This window comes from Tyto alba, unplaced genomic scaffold (assembly GCF_018691265.1).
Source record: "Tyto alba isolate M040663 unplaced genomic scaffold, T.alba_DEE_v4.0 Super-Scaffold_42, whole genome shotgun sequence".
NCBI lineage: Eukaryota > Metazoa > Chordata > Aves > Strigiformes > Tytonidae > Tyto > Tyto alba.
In genome coordinates this window covers 5806681-5821398 of record NW_024881318.1, presented here as the reverse complement: position 1 = coordinate 5821398, position 14718 = coordinate 5806681, and the positions used below count along the sequence as shown (strand labels likewise).

The 14718-nt window shown below is 41.9% G+C and overlaps 1 protein-coding gene and 1 long non-coding RNA gene across 2 annotated transcripts in view; one reads left to right on the top strand and one right to left on the bottom strand.

Annotated features, from left to right (window-relative positions):
* The first annotated feature begins 247 nt into the window (after window positions 1–247).
* Window positions 248–2996, top strand: LOC122154636. Its single transcript, XR_006166665.1, has 2 exons — window positions 248–361; window positions 2715–2996. It is a non-coding gene; the product is annotated as an uncharacterized LOC122154636 (long non-coding RNA).
* The window catches only part of MYO5B (myosin VB), a 148249-nt gene continuing 134623 nt past the window's right edge, over window positions 1093–14718 (bottom strand). The window contains exons 30-39 of the mRNA XM_042804532.1: window positions 14186–14360; window positions 13265–13358; window positions 11910–12053; window positions 10663–10814; window positions 10231–10320; window positions 7786–7936; window positions 5717–6002; window positions 4393–4567; window positions 3342–3422; window positions 1093–2575 (exon numbers count right to left, since the gene is read on the bottom strand). Coding sequence (XP_042660466.1) covers window positions 2423–2575; window positions 3342–3422; window positions 4393–4567; window positions 5717–6002; window positions 7786–7936; window positions 10231–10320; window positions 10663–10814; window positions 11910–12053; window positions 13265–13358; window positions 14186–14360 — 1501 coding nt within the window. The 3' untranslated portion in view covers window positions 1093–2422. The remainder of the gene's footprint in view (window positions 2576–3341; window positions 3423–4392; window positions 4568–5716; window positions 6003–7785; window positions 7937–10230; window positions 10321–10662; window positions 10815–11909; window positions 12054–13264; window positions 13359–14185; window positions 14361–14718) is intronic.

The window sequence follows — 14718 nt, the reverse complement described above, 5'->3', positions numbered from 1 at the left end:
CGCGGGAGCGGTGAGGACGCTTGTGCTGGGAAAGGCACCTGAGACCCGCGGGAGGCGGCCCGGGGAGGCCTGAGGGCAGCTCCCCCCCCTCACGGCGCCAAGTCACTTCCCCCCTCACCTCCCGACCTTCCATTAAAACCCTCGGGGGTTTTAATGGGAGTTTGTAACCCCGGGCTGCTTCTCAGCACAGGGCCGGCCCAGCCCTACCCCTGCTGCCAAGTTCTAGCTTTTCATAGCTTGGGTGGAGAAGAGGAGGACGTGCCTCCCCGTTTTCTCCATGTCCCTTGCACTCTCCCAGCTGGCCGTAGGAGATAACAGAAAGAGCCTTTCAGAGTTGTGGTGGTTGGAAATGCGTGTTGAGGTAGGATTTAAAAATGGAAAGAGCCTTTCAGAGTTCTAGTGGTTGGAAATGCATGTTGAGGTATGACCTATGTGCATAAAAACTTTAGAGGAACCATTCAGACTGCCTGGCAGAAGATGGGAGGATCAGTAATCAGTACAAAATTTTTATTCCATGTAATAATGAAAGATGCCATATACCTTCACTGATGAAACTCAAGCTTTATAAATTTTCCAGAAGAAAAAGATGTTTTCCTGTGAACAATCCCATTTTGGATTAAAAAGAAAAATAATAAAATCATTCAACTGCTTTCCGTACATAATTCCAATGATTTCACGAATCTAGGGCTCAGTGAATGTACAGCAACATGCAGCTTTGTCCTTTAAAAAAAATATATATATATCAGAGGGTTTTACTGTATTTTCCTGCCATTCACTTGCTCTCATTTAAATGCAAGCACGAGGGCTGGCTCTGCATCTCTCTTCTCCATTCACTGGCAACGGTCTTCAGGGCCGTAAGATTCCCCATTCAGTTGGTTTCTAATTAGCTCACAATATTTAAGCACCTCTGAAATTAAGTTATAACTTCTAAATCTTTCAAAGTCTTAAGTAAAAGCTTTGTGTCTGTTCATTTGTATTTGTAAAGTACTTTTATATTTTAAAATATAAATGTTTCCAATATATAGAAGTAAACACTGAAAGGTGTATTTCTTCCCATTTTAGACAAAAAAAAAATCACAATTGCTTCAGAAGTGTTTATCTCACAAATTTTTTTAATCCACAGCTGAACATTACAGTGACTATTACAAGCATTTTTCTAAGTATAGTTTACAGGTTTGTTCAAAATGGAAAAATATTTCGTAAGCAGTAGTATTGAATCTGCAGTATTCACTCCTTTATATCATTCAACTTCAGGAGCAGCTGTACTTTCTGCTTATTAAGGTAATGAAACTTCACAACCCCCCCCCCCCCCATCAAACAAACTAGACACTGCACTGTAGTAGCACATATTCTGATTTTTTTTTTTTTCCCAATTTCAACTTAATTTGAAAATTTTTGACCACTGGCATCTACATTTTGAAATAAATTGTATACTCAATGGGGAATATGTCCTCTGCACTGTTTTACTTAATAGCTTCATTGCTAGAACTTCTTTAGGGAACAGAAAAATCAATTTATAACTGTAATGTATGGAATCAGAGGAAAAAGGTTTGTGACCATTCATACAATTAATTTTAATTAGATTATCATATTTATATGCAATGACAAGATGCTGATTTTTCAGTTAAATAGTAAGTTTGCACAGTTTTGTTCCTTTACTATTGAAAATTGAGGAAAACAGCCTGTTGTTTCAAGTGCATCTTTCTCACTTGTATCTTTGGTCATAAATTTGTTGTTTGGGTATAATTTACACCGACTAAAAGCAGTCAGATGCAGAGAGGTGGTTTTTTTGAAAGCTCTTAATCATCGTGGATTGCTGAGACTTCAGGAACTGCAACCACAAAAGCAGGTAAGTTAAGACCTACTTGGACAAGACCACTGTGGAAGTGGAAAGGGCGAAATGCTCACAGTGCTGGGATGAGCAGGGCTTTTGCTGCTGCCAGACATCCTCGCTGCACTTTGGCATGCAGAGCTGTGGCAGAAGCATTGCCATTCTGACTAGTTTGCAGACTGATCACCACCAGAATCACTGTAGAGCACCCCATGGGCTCAGGAACCCACCTTTCCCCGTCTCAGCAAGGTCTGTGGCTCCGCAGTAACTGAGAACTCAACACCTCGTGGTAATTACTGAAAAAAAAAAAAATCAAAAAAAAAAATCAATGACTGCTTCTGTGAGTGGCTGGCCCCTTTCAACATCTGCCTGGTAAGATCAGAGTGTTGGTTTGTTTTATTTTACAAGTTCGGTGAAAAAAAATCCTAACAATTTGAATTGATCACAATCATTCATTTAAGATAAGCAGATGATGTTAGGAAGAGCATCTGCATTTCTCAAACACAGAATCTGTGACAAATTCCCCACAAACTATATTTAAAGATTTTTCTTTCTTCGCTGGAAGTCTCTGTGTAGGAGAGGTGAGCTTAATTAGATTCTTTTGAGAAAGTCCAATTTGAGAGATGGAGGGATATTAATCGAGTCCATGGTTATGGAGGAGGGGTTGAATGGGAACAAAACTGGAAACATATACTTCACGTCGAACAGCAGCTGTGGAGGGTCATTTCGCTCTTTCAATTGCATCTATAAGGTGTGAGAGAAGAAAACAAATTTAGTATCAGTTGTTGCCTTTTCTTCACATTTGTCATGTTTAACATCAAAGGTTTGAGAATGTACACAATTCTAGAGATATTGCAAAAAACAGGTTTGTTCTCTATTGCAGCAGCCTTCCTCTGAGCAAATATTTATAGAAATTCTACAAAGACTGTGGGAAGCACCACTTCAGAAGAATCTGGCTATGTTTTCTACATGACCAAGACGCAACACACAAGACTTTGAAACAACATGACCCCCCTGCACAGCAAAAACAGCACTGCATGATACCAGCAGACCACTTTTGATTCAGCTGCTCAGCGACGGAGACATATTCTAGGAGTAGTTGAATACATTTCTGTTTCTTTTTCCTGCCTCCTCTTTGCAAGCATTAAAAGATGTTTGGTTTTCATTTTGTTATTTCTCCTTTAGTTGCCAATTTCTGCCTTGTATCTTGGAAGTAACTCCATTTCACCAATGCTTCACTGACTCCTGAGACCTTACTTCTGAGTCATGCTGCTACTAAACAGCATTGGATTAGCTGAGCTGGGAATTTAGATGCTGACTGCTCTTTGTCATTAACAGCTAGCTTGGTTACCCCTGCAGCTGTAGGTTGCAAGTAAGCATGTGCACATGCAAAGGACTAAATTCAGGAGAACATGCAGCAGCATGTCTATTACAAAATGCCAGAGTTAGTACTAATGACATCTGTATTAAATCATTACTATCTCCTCCACTTTACAATACTTTAATTTACCTGTATTTCTCGTATGAAAGTTACCGTCACACGTTCTTCGAACTCATTCACAGGACTGTAGAGATTAAGTATCTTTATAATCTATTGAAAAGAAAACAGGATTACACACAGTCATGAGAAGCCAAACTTTTCCGGAATGCAAAGCACTGCTAACAGTTTGTGTCTTGATAAGGCCATAACAAGTCGCTCTTGACACTACTGTGAAGCAGAAGTAGCACAAGTATCATCCTGGTGTTCCTTTGCCTGCTGGAAGGTATGGTAAGCCTCTACTGACCTATCAAAAAATCACATCTTGTGGCAGCGTTCCTAAACTGGGAATAGACTTGAACAACAGATTTTATACAGGGACTCACTCAGTGGGCACATGGCGACGTGGTTGACCACTTCCCAGTGCACCCAATGTCACCTCTACAACAGTTATCCTGACACTCCCTCACTTCTGCTCCTCCCCTGCCACACCTCTCTTAAGAACACGTTCAAGACTGAAATGAAGATACAGGAGAAAGGATCTCCAGGAACCAAAGGAGATCAGCTCACACCTCTCGCTTCTCCCTTCCTATGACATTATCAAATTAAGGCCAGGCAATCCAGCAGCAGAAAACATGAGTTTATATCTCCCTGGAATGGAGTCTCAAAGTTCAAGGTCAGATCCAGTCAGCCCAGGTGGGCAGTTCTCAACCTTCTGCCCCAAATAGGAATCCTTGGTAGGCATCTTGAAGACCTAGCCAGTTTAGACCCTGGCAAAAAACAGCAGGTGGATTTAAAATCCCAAGTGTCTGACTTACACCATGAACTCCTCAGGGCTGGGTTTCATCTTTGCAGGTTTCTGGAGCTCCAGCACCATCAGTGGCACTGTAAGAGAGGAGCCACCACAGTGACGACCTCTGACAGGGGTCAGTACCTAACATCAGTCCTGAAAAGGACAAGTTGTCCCCACCATGGGAATGGCATGCTGAGTCCAGGCAGTGAAGAGCTGGCACCAGGAGACCAAACTTTCCCACTCCTTGAATTATCGGTAGCCCCTGGCATAAATCTCTGCCCTGCTCCCTACCTGCTGGGTCGTGAGTGATGTGCACAAGGAGCAGATGGCCTCAGCATCTTTCGAGGTTTTCTTTTTCAGCTGCAGAAGCTGTGCTGCCTGAATTAAGGGATCCAAAGTCTGTATTGCTCCACACTGCTGCAGATTCTTTGCGTGCAGCCATTCCTCCAGCTGGCTTATGTTGAACCTGGGTAAACAACCAAGATAAGATGTGAGCTGAGAGATAAGATGTAGCATCTCAAAAATCCTCTCTGAGACTCAAGGTATGTTGTAGTGCTGGAATGTGTGTCTTTCTGTGATGCATAGTTGTGATACACATGGCAAGATACAATGGGACCAAAGCTTAATACTCAACAACTCAAAGCCAAATTTATACTCTATGTACCTTAGAAATAAATGAGCCACGTAACAGCTGAACAGCACAAGGGATGTGCTTTTCTACAGCATGCAGATGTGTTTAAGTTTCAAAAGCCAATTAAAATTAAGCTTTTAACAAGCTTTTAAAGGCTAACAAAATCCTGCAAGGTACCCAAGGACCTTTGAAAATATCTACACAAAAAATGCCTTTGCCTGTGCCTACTCCCAGGCTGAAGGGGAACACACAAAGGATCCACTGTGGGAAGGGGAGAGGGCAGCAAAAGGAAGGTTTAAATCATTTACACTGGGAGGTAAGCTGATAGACTTAAGCCAGGGCTGATAAATATTCACCACCCCTTTCTGGCAGGTTGGCACTAGCTGTCTTTTGCAAACTTTGATCGTTACTAACAACACTATGGCAAGAAAGCGACGGGGCACGCGGGCCCCTGATCCCAGCCCAGCAGAGGTCTGTGCTGCCGCCTGCCTGCACGTGTCTCAGCTCACGAGAGGCCACAGGCGCTGCACAAAGCAAGTGGGCTTTGTCTTTAAGATCCACCTGCAGAATCGGAGCCTTTGACACTACAACACTTGTTAACATTAAAACCAGCAGACGTGGCAGCAGGAGAGAACTACAGAGACTTTTCCATCCCAATGTTCAGTCCATCCTACATCATCTAGTGCAGTCTTCGAGCTGAGCAGCCTTCCTGCTCAGGTTGTGTGAAGGAAGAGTGGGGAAAGCCCACCCCAGAGATAATTACTATAATGTGCATTTAATTGACAAGTGGCACAGCAAAATGCATTGCACAGGCATTACACAATGTGGGGGTTAGCTTTAACTGCCACTGCATTGGTTTCCTGATGAATCAAGTTTCTCCCTTTCTTACACCATTGCATTTTATTTTCACATTTTTCCCCCACGTTATAAAATTAACAAAACTTCCTTAAGCAGGTACATCCCTACCCCAAGCCCATGTCCCACCTTAGCTGCATGCCCATGTTCCACGAGCAGATATCCCTCCTCAGCAGGAGGTTGTTCAGGGCAACCACAGTGATGATGTAGAATAACTGCCTGAAGATCTGCTCCACAATCTCTGGGTCTGTACCGTGGTCACACATCATGCGGTGGAACCTGGTCAGCTGGTCAATGAGTTTGTCTAAGTTGTAGGAGCTGTTACAACGTGACGTGTTGGAGGAACACTTCCTGTAGCCCATCAGCTTCCCACCAGAAAATCCCTGGATACTGTAATTTTCCAACAATGCAGGCACTGAAAAAGGCAGGAAAAAAATTAGCTCAGAAAGCCTAAATTCACCTGTTAGTCACTAGAGTTAAGAACTGATCCCTCTGTGGGCAGTCATAAACACGGAGCAGTCTCAGTGATGCAACAGGATGGATGCTGGGAGGTCTGAAAGCAGGACAGATCCATTAATTGCTAGTTTACTGTGATAATATGAAATAGTTGAAGTACACAAAATATCTTTTAAGATCACACTTTTTTGCCTTGGTGTTACTATAAAGAAATCACAATGCTGCAGAAATGGGGAACAGCTCTACTTTGAGTTGTAATCAATTCTCCCTCTATACCCACCACAGAGCCTTAAATTGTGCATTTAGTCATTTCTCTCAAAGGATTGGGAGAAATGAAGGTAGATTAATAGAATTATTACAACCGGACTAACTGATAGAGGAACAGGACAACTTTATGCAAGGAGCAGGACGTACATGCAGCAATGGTAGGCAGGGATGCTGTTTGATACAGCCAGAATTTGTTCAATGACATTTGGAGTGTAAAGTGAAAGAGTCCCAGATACAAAGGAGTCCAGGCCGAGAGCTCAAGGAAAACACCAGCAGCTAGAAAATGTAAAGCACTGAGAACAGTCCCTCAATTAGCTTAGCAAGGAGGAGGACAGATTTAGCTGAGTAGGCAACTCTCATAGAATTATAGTATCCCAGGTTGGAAGCGAAGAATCATCTGGTCCAACTTTTCTTGGCACAAACCCCCTATAGACAAGATGGCCCAGCACCCTGTCCAGCTGAGTCTTAAAAGTGTCCAATGTTTGAGAATCCACCACTTCCCTGGGGAGATTGTTCCAGTGGCTGATTGTTCTCATTATGAAAAATTTTCCTCTTGTGTCCAAATGGAATCTCCCAGGAGTAACTTGTACCCATTACCCCTCATCTTTTCCATGTGACTCCTTGTAAAAAGGGAGTCTTCATCTTCTTTGTAGCCACCCTTTAAACACTGGAACATGGTGACAAGGTCTCCCCTAAGCCTTCTCTTCTCAAGGCTGAACAAACCCAGTTCTCTCAGCCTTTCCTCACGTGGCAGGCTTCACAGAACATGGATCACTTTTGTGTCCCTGCTCTGGGCCCTCTCCAGCCTGGCCACAGCTTTTTTGTATAATGGGGATCAAAACTGAACACAGTATTCCAGGTGTGGCCTGACAAGTGCTGAGAAGGGTGGCATAGTGGATAACAACTTCTTTATCTCAGTTGGTGATGCCTTTGTTGATGCAACCCAGCATCCTGTTGCCTTGCTTTGCTGCTGCAGCACATTGTTCACTCATACTGAGCTTGTTACTTACTCACCCTTGCAAAAAGGACTTTATTAGTCTCTTTTTCCTCTTCCGAATTCTCTCCTCACTCATAATGCGCATTTCCACCTAGAAAAAGCTCAACCATGAACTTGGTCTGGAGGGGAATGCTGTTTCTATGGACCTACCCGTACCACCCCATCTCTGTCACTACCTCAACAGAGAAGGAGGTATCTTCTATCATGGGGGGAAGAAAACCCTCATCCCTATTAGTTTCTGTCATGGGGGAAAATAAAAACTCATCTAGGTCTGCCTCCCTAACTCCAGGTCACTGCTAACACAAGGACCTGCTCCAAACTAAGACTTTTTTTGTACCATATGCCTCTCTATCAACTGCAGGCTTTTCCTTTGGGGAGAAGTCATGCTAGCACCATACAAAGGTCTGAAAAACACTCAGAGTAGATAATTACAGCAAAAAAAAATACCCTCCTAAAAGCTAACATGCTGTGAACTTACCGATGATGGGTTGGAGCATGTGCCTTGTTATCTTGATGAGCTGCTGGTAGATCTGGACACAGAGGTGGTCCAGCACCTCGCGGTACTCGGTCAGGTCAAAGTTCCTCAGACAGTGCTCATTCTGCTTAGGTGTGTTTTGTGTCACGAAATTCTGAAGAGAAGGAGATTAAAACACCTGGTTTCATTATTCCATCTATTTACAGTCCAGTAAAATCACTGTATTAAAAAAAAAGAACTTAGAGTACAATATATCCAGATATGTTACCAAAGTAGTTCTTTTCTATTATAGTGTAAAAATGAAGACTCATAAATCACCTTTGATTTACTCAGCCCTTTGTTCATAAATTATTACTAGAGGGCTGCTGTTTGAAGAAAAACACCATCAAGCAGTTTTTCATTTTAGCTTTAGCAAGGAGCAACATTTGTATTAATTGCAATATATATGTATGAACTAGAAAATGACATTTCAGGCCCTGAGAAACTTTTTTTAGCTATTTGTTTATCCCTGTGAGTCACATTTATTTATGGGAAAACAAATATTTTGAGAATGAGATTTTAGAAAATGAAAAAAATAAACGATGACCACAGGCTATATGCTGTGACAACATTTTAAACTGATCTGAAGTTTGGAAATCTCTCCAAGTAACTGATGGATGCTGTAGCCCTGACTTCTGGGCTCAGACATTAATGCCAGTTTTGCTGGCAGAAACAAATGTGATCTAACTTAATTTTATAATTAACACAGATGCTTTAATTGCCTGCTCATACAGTCTTATCAGTTTGGTGTCAAAATGAGAACTATGCAAATTTTGTTGTTTGCTGACTAGCAAAATGCAAAAATACAACACGTACAATTTGAGTAGACTTCAGAATTCCTCCAGTTTCCCAACTAATGAAAAAGTGTCATGCTCTTTGCACTGGAAGATTGTATTTAGTTTGGGATTTTCTTTTAAACCTGTTTTGTTAAAAACAGGTTGGATTTCAAACTAAAGATAACAGTATTTTGGAAACTGCTCAGAAAGATTTTTTCCCCTCTGTTTTCTGAACTGAGTTATCAAATACATTTGAAAATAGTTGGTTCATTTAACACAGTAAATCATGGCAAAGAATATGAAATTTAACTTTGCTTGGTTTTTGTTTTGGTTTTTTTTTTTTTTTGTTTGTTTGTTTTGGTTTGGTTTTTTGTTTTGTTTTGTTTTTGTTTTGGTTTGTTTGTGTTTTTTTGTTTGTTTCCTTGTTTGTTTTTTTACTCTTCTTGTTTTGTAGGATTTTCTTTAAAATGTAATGTTACGATCCAGGCAGAAGAGGGCAAACAGGAGCACAAGTATGTGTAAGTATTATCTAAATTATTTTTCTTCTTAATTTATGTCTTTGAAATTCAGCACTAAGGTATTGCACATCAGTCATTATCTTGTGAATGATCTGAGTAGTTAATTTAATTCCACTGTAATTTTTTTCTTTATTCTTAAAGGTTGATTGCTCAATATATCTAACACAAATCAAGACTAAATGAGAAATTACATAATTTGGCTCTGCTGAAAATTTTATTACCCAGACCATATGGCTATGAGTATGGCAGCATGTAGTATACTAAAAGGACTGTGATGATGTGATTTTGTCAGAAGGGATCTGCTATATTAAAACCTATTTCAACTTATGAAATATTACTGAGGGGGAAAGAAATTAGAGGATTTCCTTCCTAAATCTTACATTATGATTACACATTTTTGCTCTCAAAGTGTAGTTATTTTGAACTAGTTGAACAGAACTGGGAAAAAAAAAAAAAAAAAAAAAAATCGGTAGAAGTCAGTAGAAATGGGCAGAATAAAACTGCAAGATTTGCAACAGTTTTCCTCTGAAATTATTGGTTAATGAAAAGTTGTGGGACCTACTAAAACCAGGGGAACAGCCTTCAAGACAGCCTATCAGAAAGAAATTCTATTCAGACAAATCAAAGTGCATGGCTGGCCAGGAAATTCAAAATATTCTATTACGAGTCATGTTGCAAGGGTCCTGGTTTCAGCCCTCCGATGTCTTGTCTCAGCGCAATGCTCCACGAACCTCTGGTCTAGTTCAAACTATCATAAAGAAGTTTCTTCCTTATGTCTAAAGGTGTTGAAACATTGGCACAGACTGCCCAAAGGGATGTTTCTATCCCTGGGAACATCCCAGGCCAGGTTGGACGGGGCCCTGAGCAACCTGATCGAGCTGAAGATGTCCCTGCTCGTGGCAGGGGGTTGGACTGGATGGCCTCGGAAGGTCCCTTCCAACCCAAACCACTCTGATTCTGCGATGCTAGGAGCTGCTTCATGTTATATCCAAATTAAAAAGGAAGTCAGAGATGACCCCACATCATAGCCAGAGGGAAGTCACTAGACCCAGGAGACCTGAAGACCCCTCCTCGAGTAATGCCAACATACTCAAGATCAGCAATTAGTTTCTTACCGTTTCTCCACTGTACTGCTTTAAGCAGTGCTGGAAACGACATGTATTTGCCAGCCAAAATGATGTAATCCAAAAACTGCCACTGTGTGTCTGGAGGAGAAAATTAAAACATGTGAGACCCCCTGCTTCAGTGAGAACACTGGCATAGCAAAACAAAGTGATTTTGAATTTCCCCACCTAGAATCACGAAGCTCTCTACAGGTAGGCAGTATTAGCCATTTGTTCTCTACAAACTTTTTTTTTTTTTTTTAAATCTGGCAATGCAAACAATTTTATTGCTAAGATTGTAATTCTCCTTGTTCTCTAAAAAGGGAAGGTGTAAGAGTCATTGGGTTTGAAAACCACTACGAGAGCCGAGTATCACACGGTTTGGCATGGTTATTACCATCTTACACCATCTCAACCCCAAGACAAGAAAAAACTGACACCTACCTTCAGCACAGTCTTAATGCCGTTGATGAAGGAGGTGAGCAAGGAGTGCGCTTTCTGATCATCACAGATGTAATCTGTGTGCCTGACACACATGTAGAGGATGTAGGCAGGAAGGCAGGGAACAGCAGCAGACACTGCCTCAGGCTTGAGATCTAGAAGGTTTGGTGTTTTTTTTGTTTTTAAAAATCCTCTTAAAATTCACCAACTGCCAGGTGAAGCAGGGAATGCTAGAGCTGGAGACGTACCCAGGCAAACCCCTCTCCCCCCAGCCCTGGGGAAGCTGAGATTTTGGCTCTGCAGCTTGCAACCCTCTGCAGCGTGGACACAGAACCAGAGGTCCAGCTGCAGGACAGACAGACCTGCTGAGGCTAGCCAAAGCAGAAGAGCCACAGCACTAAGGCTCGTGAGGGTAGCCCTGTCTGCACTGAGGTTTGAGACACTATCACTATCCCACTATACCTTAGGCACAAAGTAGTACTAGATCATCTTTACCATGTAAAACCCTGCCCAAGCACCACACAACCAACCTACAGAAAAGCTCCCTGAAACTTTCAGGAACACGTCCCACAGGTTATAAACCACCCCTCTGAATTAGTGACGCAGTAAATCACTCTTTCCCTCAAGATACTGAATCCTAATGGTAGCTGTGGGAATTTGCAGTCTCTAAGGAAAAAGCCTGTCTGATTAGGGGAACTTCAAACACTACAGGAGTGGGCGAGCACTGCTCTTTAACCCCAGCAGAATCTAGTGAGTGTGTAAAAAGTGTTCAAACAGTGATGGTAAATACTAACCCTTAGCATGACTTCTCTAACAGCACTGAATAAGAGGATGCTGAAGCAATTCTGATCAGACCTTCCAGCATAACAGAACTCACGAGCTTGTTATCCATTATCTGTTATTATCTCTTAAACCAAACTACCTTTGTTCCATTGCTGCGCAAAATCCCCAAGGTTTATCCTTTGCTAACCCCTCCCCATCTATTACCACATCATATGAAGCTCAGAAGTTAGTGCCTGTTCTAAAAACTGCAGGCTCCTTTTTGCATTTTCCATTTTTTGCTGCCCCAAAGGATTACACCCATGCTGGTCTACCTGCTTAGTGCTGTGCTGCTTTACCTACCAAAACTGCTGTCGCCATAAATGTGCAGCCCCAGAAGGGATTAATTTGAGAAGATCTATTTGCCTATCTGAAGATCAACCAGTCAAGAGAAGAAGGAGCCAAGCACAGCAGCAAAGCAAGTTCCTCACCTATAAGGAGGTTTTGGATGAGGAGTGGCTCGTCTTCTCTACGATATTCCAACATGCCCTGAAAAGTTTTCTCCTTCCTCTGAACAGCAACTTGCCTGTAACGCTCATGCTGCCTCCCCTCTTCTGGTACCGTGTCTAGGGATGCTGTGAAGAAAAAAGAGGATGAAAGGTGGTACCTGGTGATCAAGAACTATTCACGTCCTCCCCTGGCCTTAGAGCAGACACCCAGTCAAAGCATCATATATCAAATTTCCAATAATGTCATTGGCTTCACAGACTTACACAAATATAAAAAAAACAGGTCCTGAATTACCAGTCAGCAGTAGTTCTGACTCTGAATGAAAGAAAGAGTGCAAAAGTTGGAGCTAAGGAGGAAAAGATGAAGTAATTTTTTATTTTCCAAGGAACCACAGGCTAGAAGGTTGTAACCCCACAGGAATATTTTTAGTGCAGCATTTTCACAGAGAGAGATAAAAAAAAAGCCAGGCAGTGAAAAAATACCTAAGCATCACATCTTCTGGCTGGCCATAAATCGGAAGAACTACAGTGGCACACCACTAAGTGTTGTGCTTCCAAAAAAGTTTAATAAAACAGAAGAGACCAGTGTGCAAAGTGCTGCAGTAAACAGCAGCCTGCTGCATGCAAGCTACACTGACAGACACCAGCTGTACTAGCTGTGGAAACCTGCCAGTTACTCAGCTTAATTTCACTTAATGCCTAGCTTTCAGAAATTAGCTTGTGAGAACAAAGTTACATGATTAATCACAGCATCTCCAGGAAATGGGAAGCTCCTACTATACAACATCGATGTCACACCTGAGGTGTTTTCTGATCAAGCAGAATATACATTTATATTTTAATCATAAGTAGCTTTAATTCCCTCTCAAAATTTCCAAATCAGAGCAGTTGCCTGCTAGCCATTGGTCTTCCCTCCGTATCTCTGCCCGGATCACAGCACTGACAGCAATGAAAGCAAAAAGGTTTCTGTAAATACCCTCCAAACCCCAGCACACTAAGGGTCAGACTAACACCGCCAGCAAGCATTTGCTCTCCACTTTGTGGAACCCTCTTCCAAGTTTACCACATTCAAACATGGTAACAAGCTAAAGCTACAGCAGCATGGATGTACTTGCTCAAAGGCAGCCTACTCATGACCCAGGAGCTTCATTTGGACGTTTGGTTCCTTGCTGTCACACCAACGATGAGCTCAGTGCTTGCTGCTAGTTCAGTGCCAGAAAAAGCAAAATCTTACTTCAACAGAAAGGAAAAGGGAAAAACCTACAGCACTCCAAGGCCAGAAAAGGAAAACCAGAGTACTGTTCCCCCACTGCAATGTCTACCAACAGCCAAGTCACCTTCAACTCCATGGGCACGCTTCATGTAAACCTTCAGCCACTTCTTCAGCATCTTTTCATTACTTTCCATCTTCTCTAGCAATTCTTTAAGATCCTGAAGAATGGAAGATGCACTGGGTTAAACAAACAAAAAAAACAACCAACTAATCCAAGAAAACTCATTTGGAGTGAGTTTGAGGCCAGAGTCACTTAGCAGCCTGGTCAAAGCACCATGTGAGCATCTTGGTAGAAGAGCGATGATATTTATGGATCGCTCAGAGAGACCCTTACCTACACTGCAAAGACTGTGGATGTTGCATGCCTGATTTTTCTTGAGGTAGCCTACAGCAGGCAATACTCACAACACACCACCCAAAGCATTTTACTCCTGGCTGTTAATCATATTTAAACAGTTCCAACACTAGAGTTGTGGAGAAAGGCAAGAAACCCTCACCTGCTCAGGAGGGGCCAATGTTCACTCCAGGCTTTACACACAGATACAGGAGATGAGAAAGGGAAAATTTATGATCAGCCAGACCAAGTTTTTGGAGTGGCAACTGCCGCCCCCCTCCAAATATTCCCAATAAAAGTAAGAAGAAACAATTGTGATGTCTTTGTGCATCATCACATATTATAGGGGTCCCCAGCGATCTCATTTGGTAGGCAGTACCACAAAGTAGACAGGCTTAAAAAAGATTAAAAATTAAAAAATATGTACCTAGGAAGTCACAAGGGTCACACAGCCATTGAACAACAGTTCAAGGCCAAGTATCAAAGCTCCCAAATTCACCAGTGGGAGATGCTGAAGGATTCTACAGAGAGTTTAGGAGGCCTGGAAGAAACCCCAGTGCCTTCTCCTCCCCTTCACATTTCCTTCACGTTTCTCTCAAACTGTTTCTTTTTTCCTCTTCCTTAGGCTAGGTTTTCAGTATAGTCTCTTACCAGATTTTCATTGGTAAGACGTGTAATTTCTTTCTGAAGTCCAAAATCCATGAAGGTCTCTGAAGACATCTGCTGTCTCTCCAGCTCTTCTTTCAATTTACGAATCTGTTTTTTCAGAGCTTCTACCTCCTCCACATGTTCTTGTTTCTGACACTGGAGCTGTGACTCCAGCAACCTGAGAAAAGGACCACACTGATCAGCCTGTGATTTCAGCATCATGGTAGTAACCACTGTTTGAGCTTAGACTGTTCAAACTCAGCCAACTTGCGAGATGTTCCAAGTCAACTCCCTATAAAACCCTGACAAAGGGGTGCTACAGCTATTACTGACATATTAGTTTGTCATTTGTTATACTGTAGATTAAATACTTTTGAAATTAGAGACATGAGATCAAAAGTTTGCTGTTTTGTTCTGATTTTGGTTTTGTTTTTGTTTTTTTTTATAAAAAGGGGAAGAATAAAAACATGAAATCCCAGAACACCTTTTTTTTCTGCAATCATATCACAAATTTGAACTCATTTATTCTTCCCATT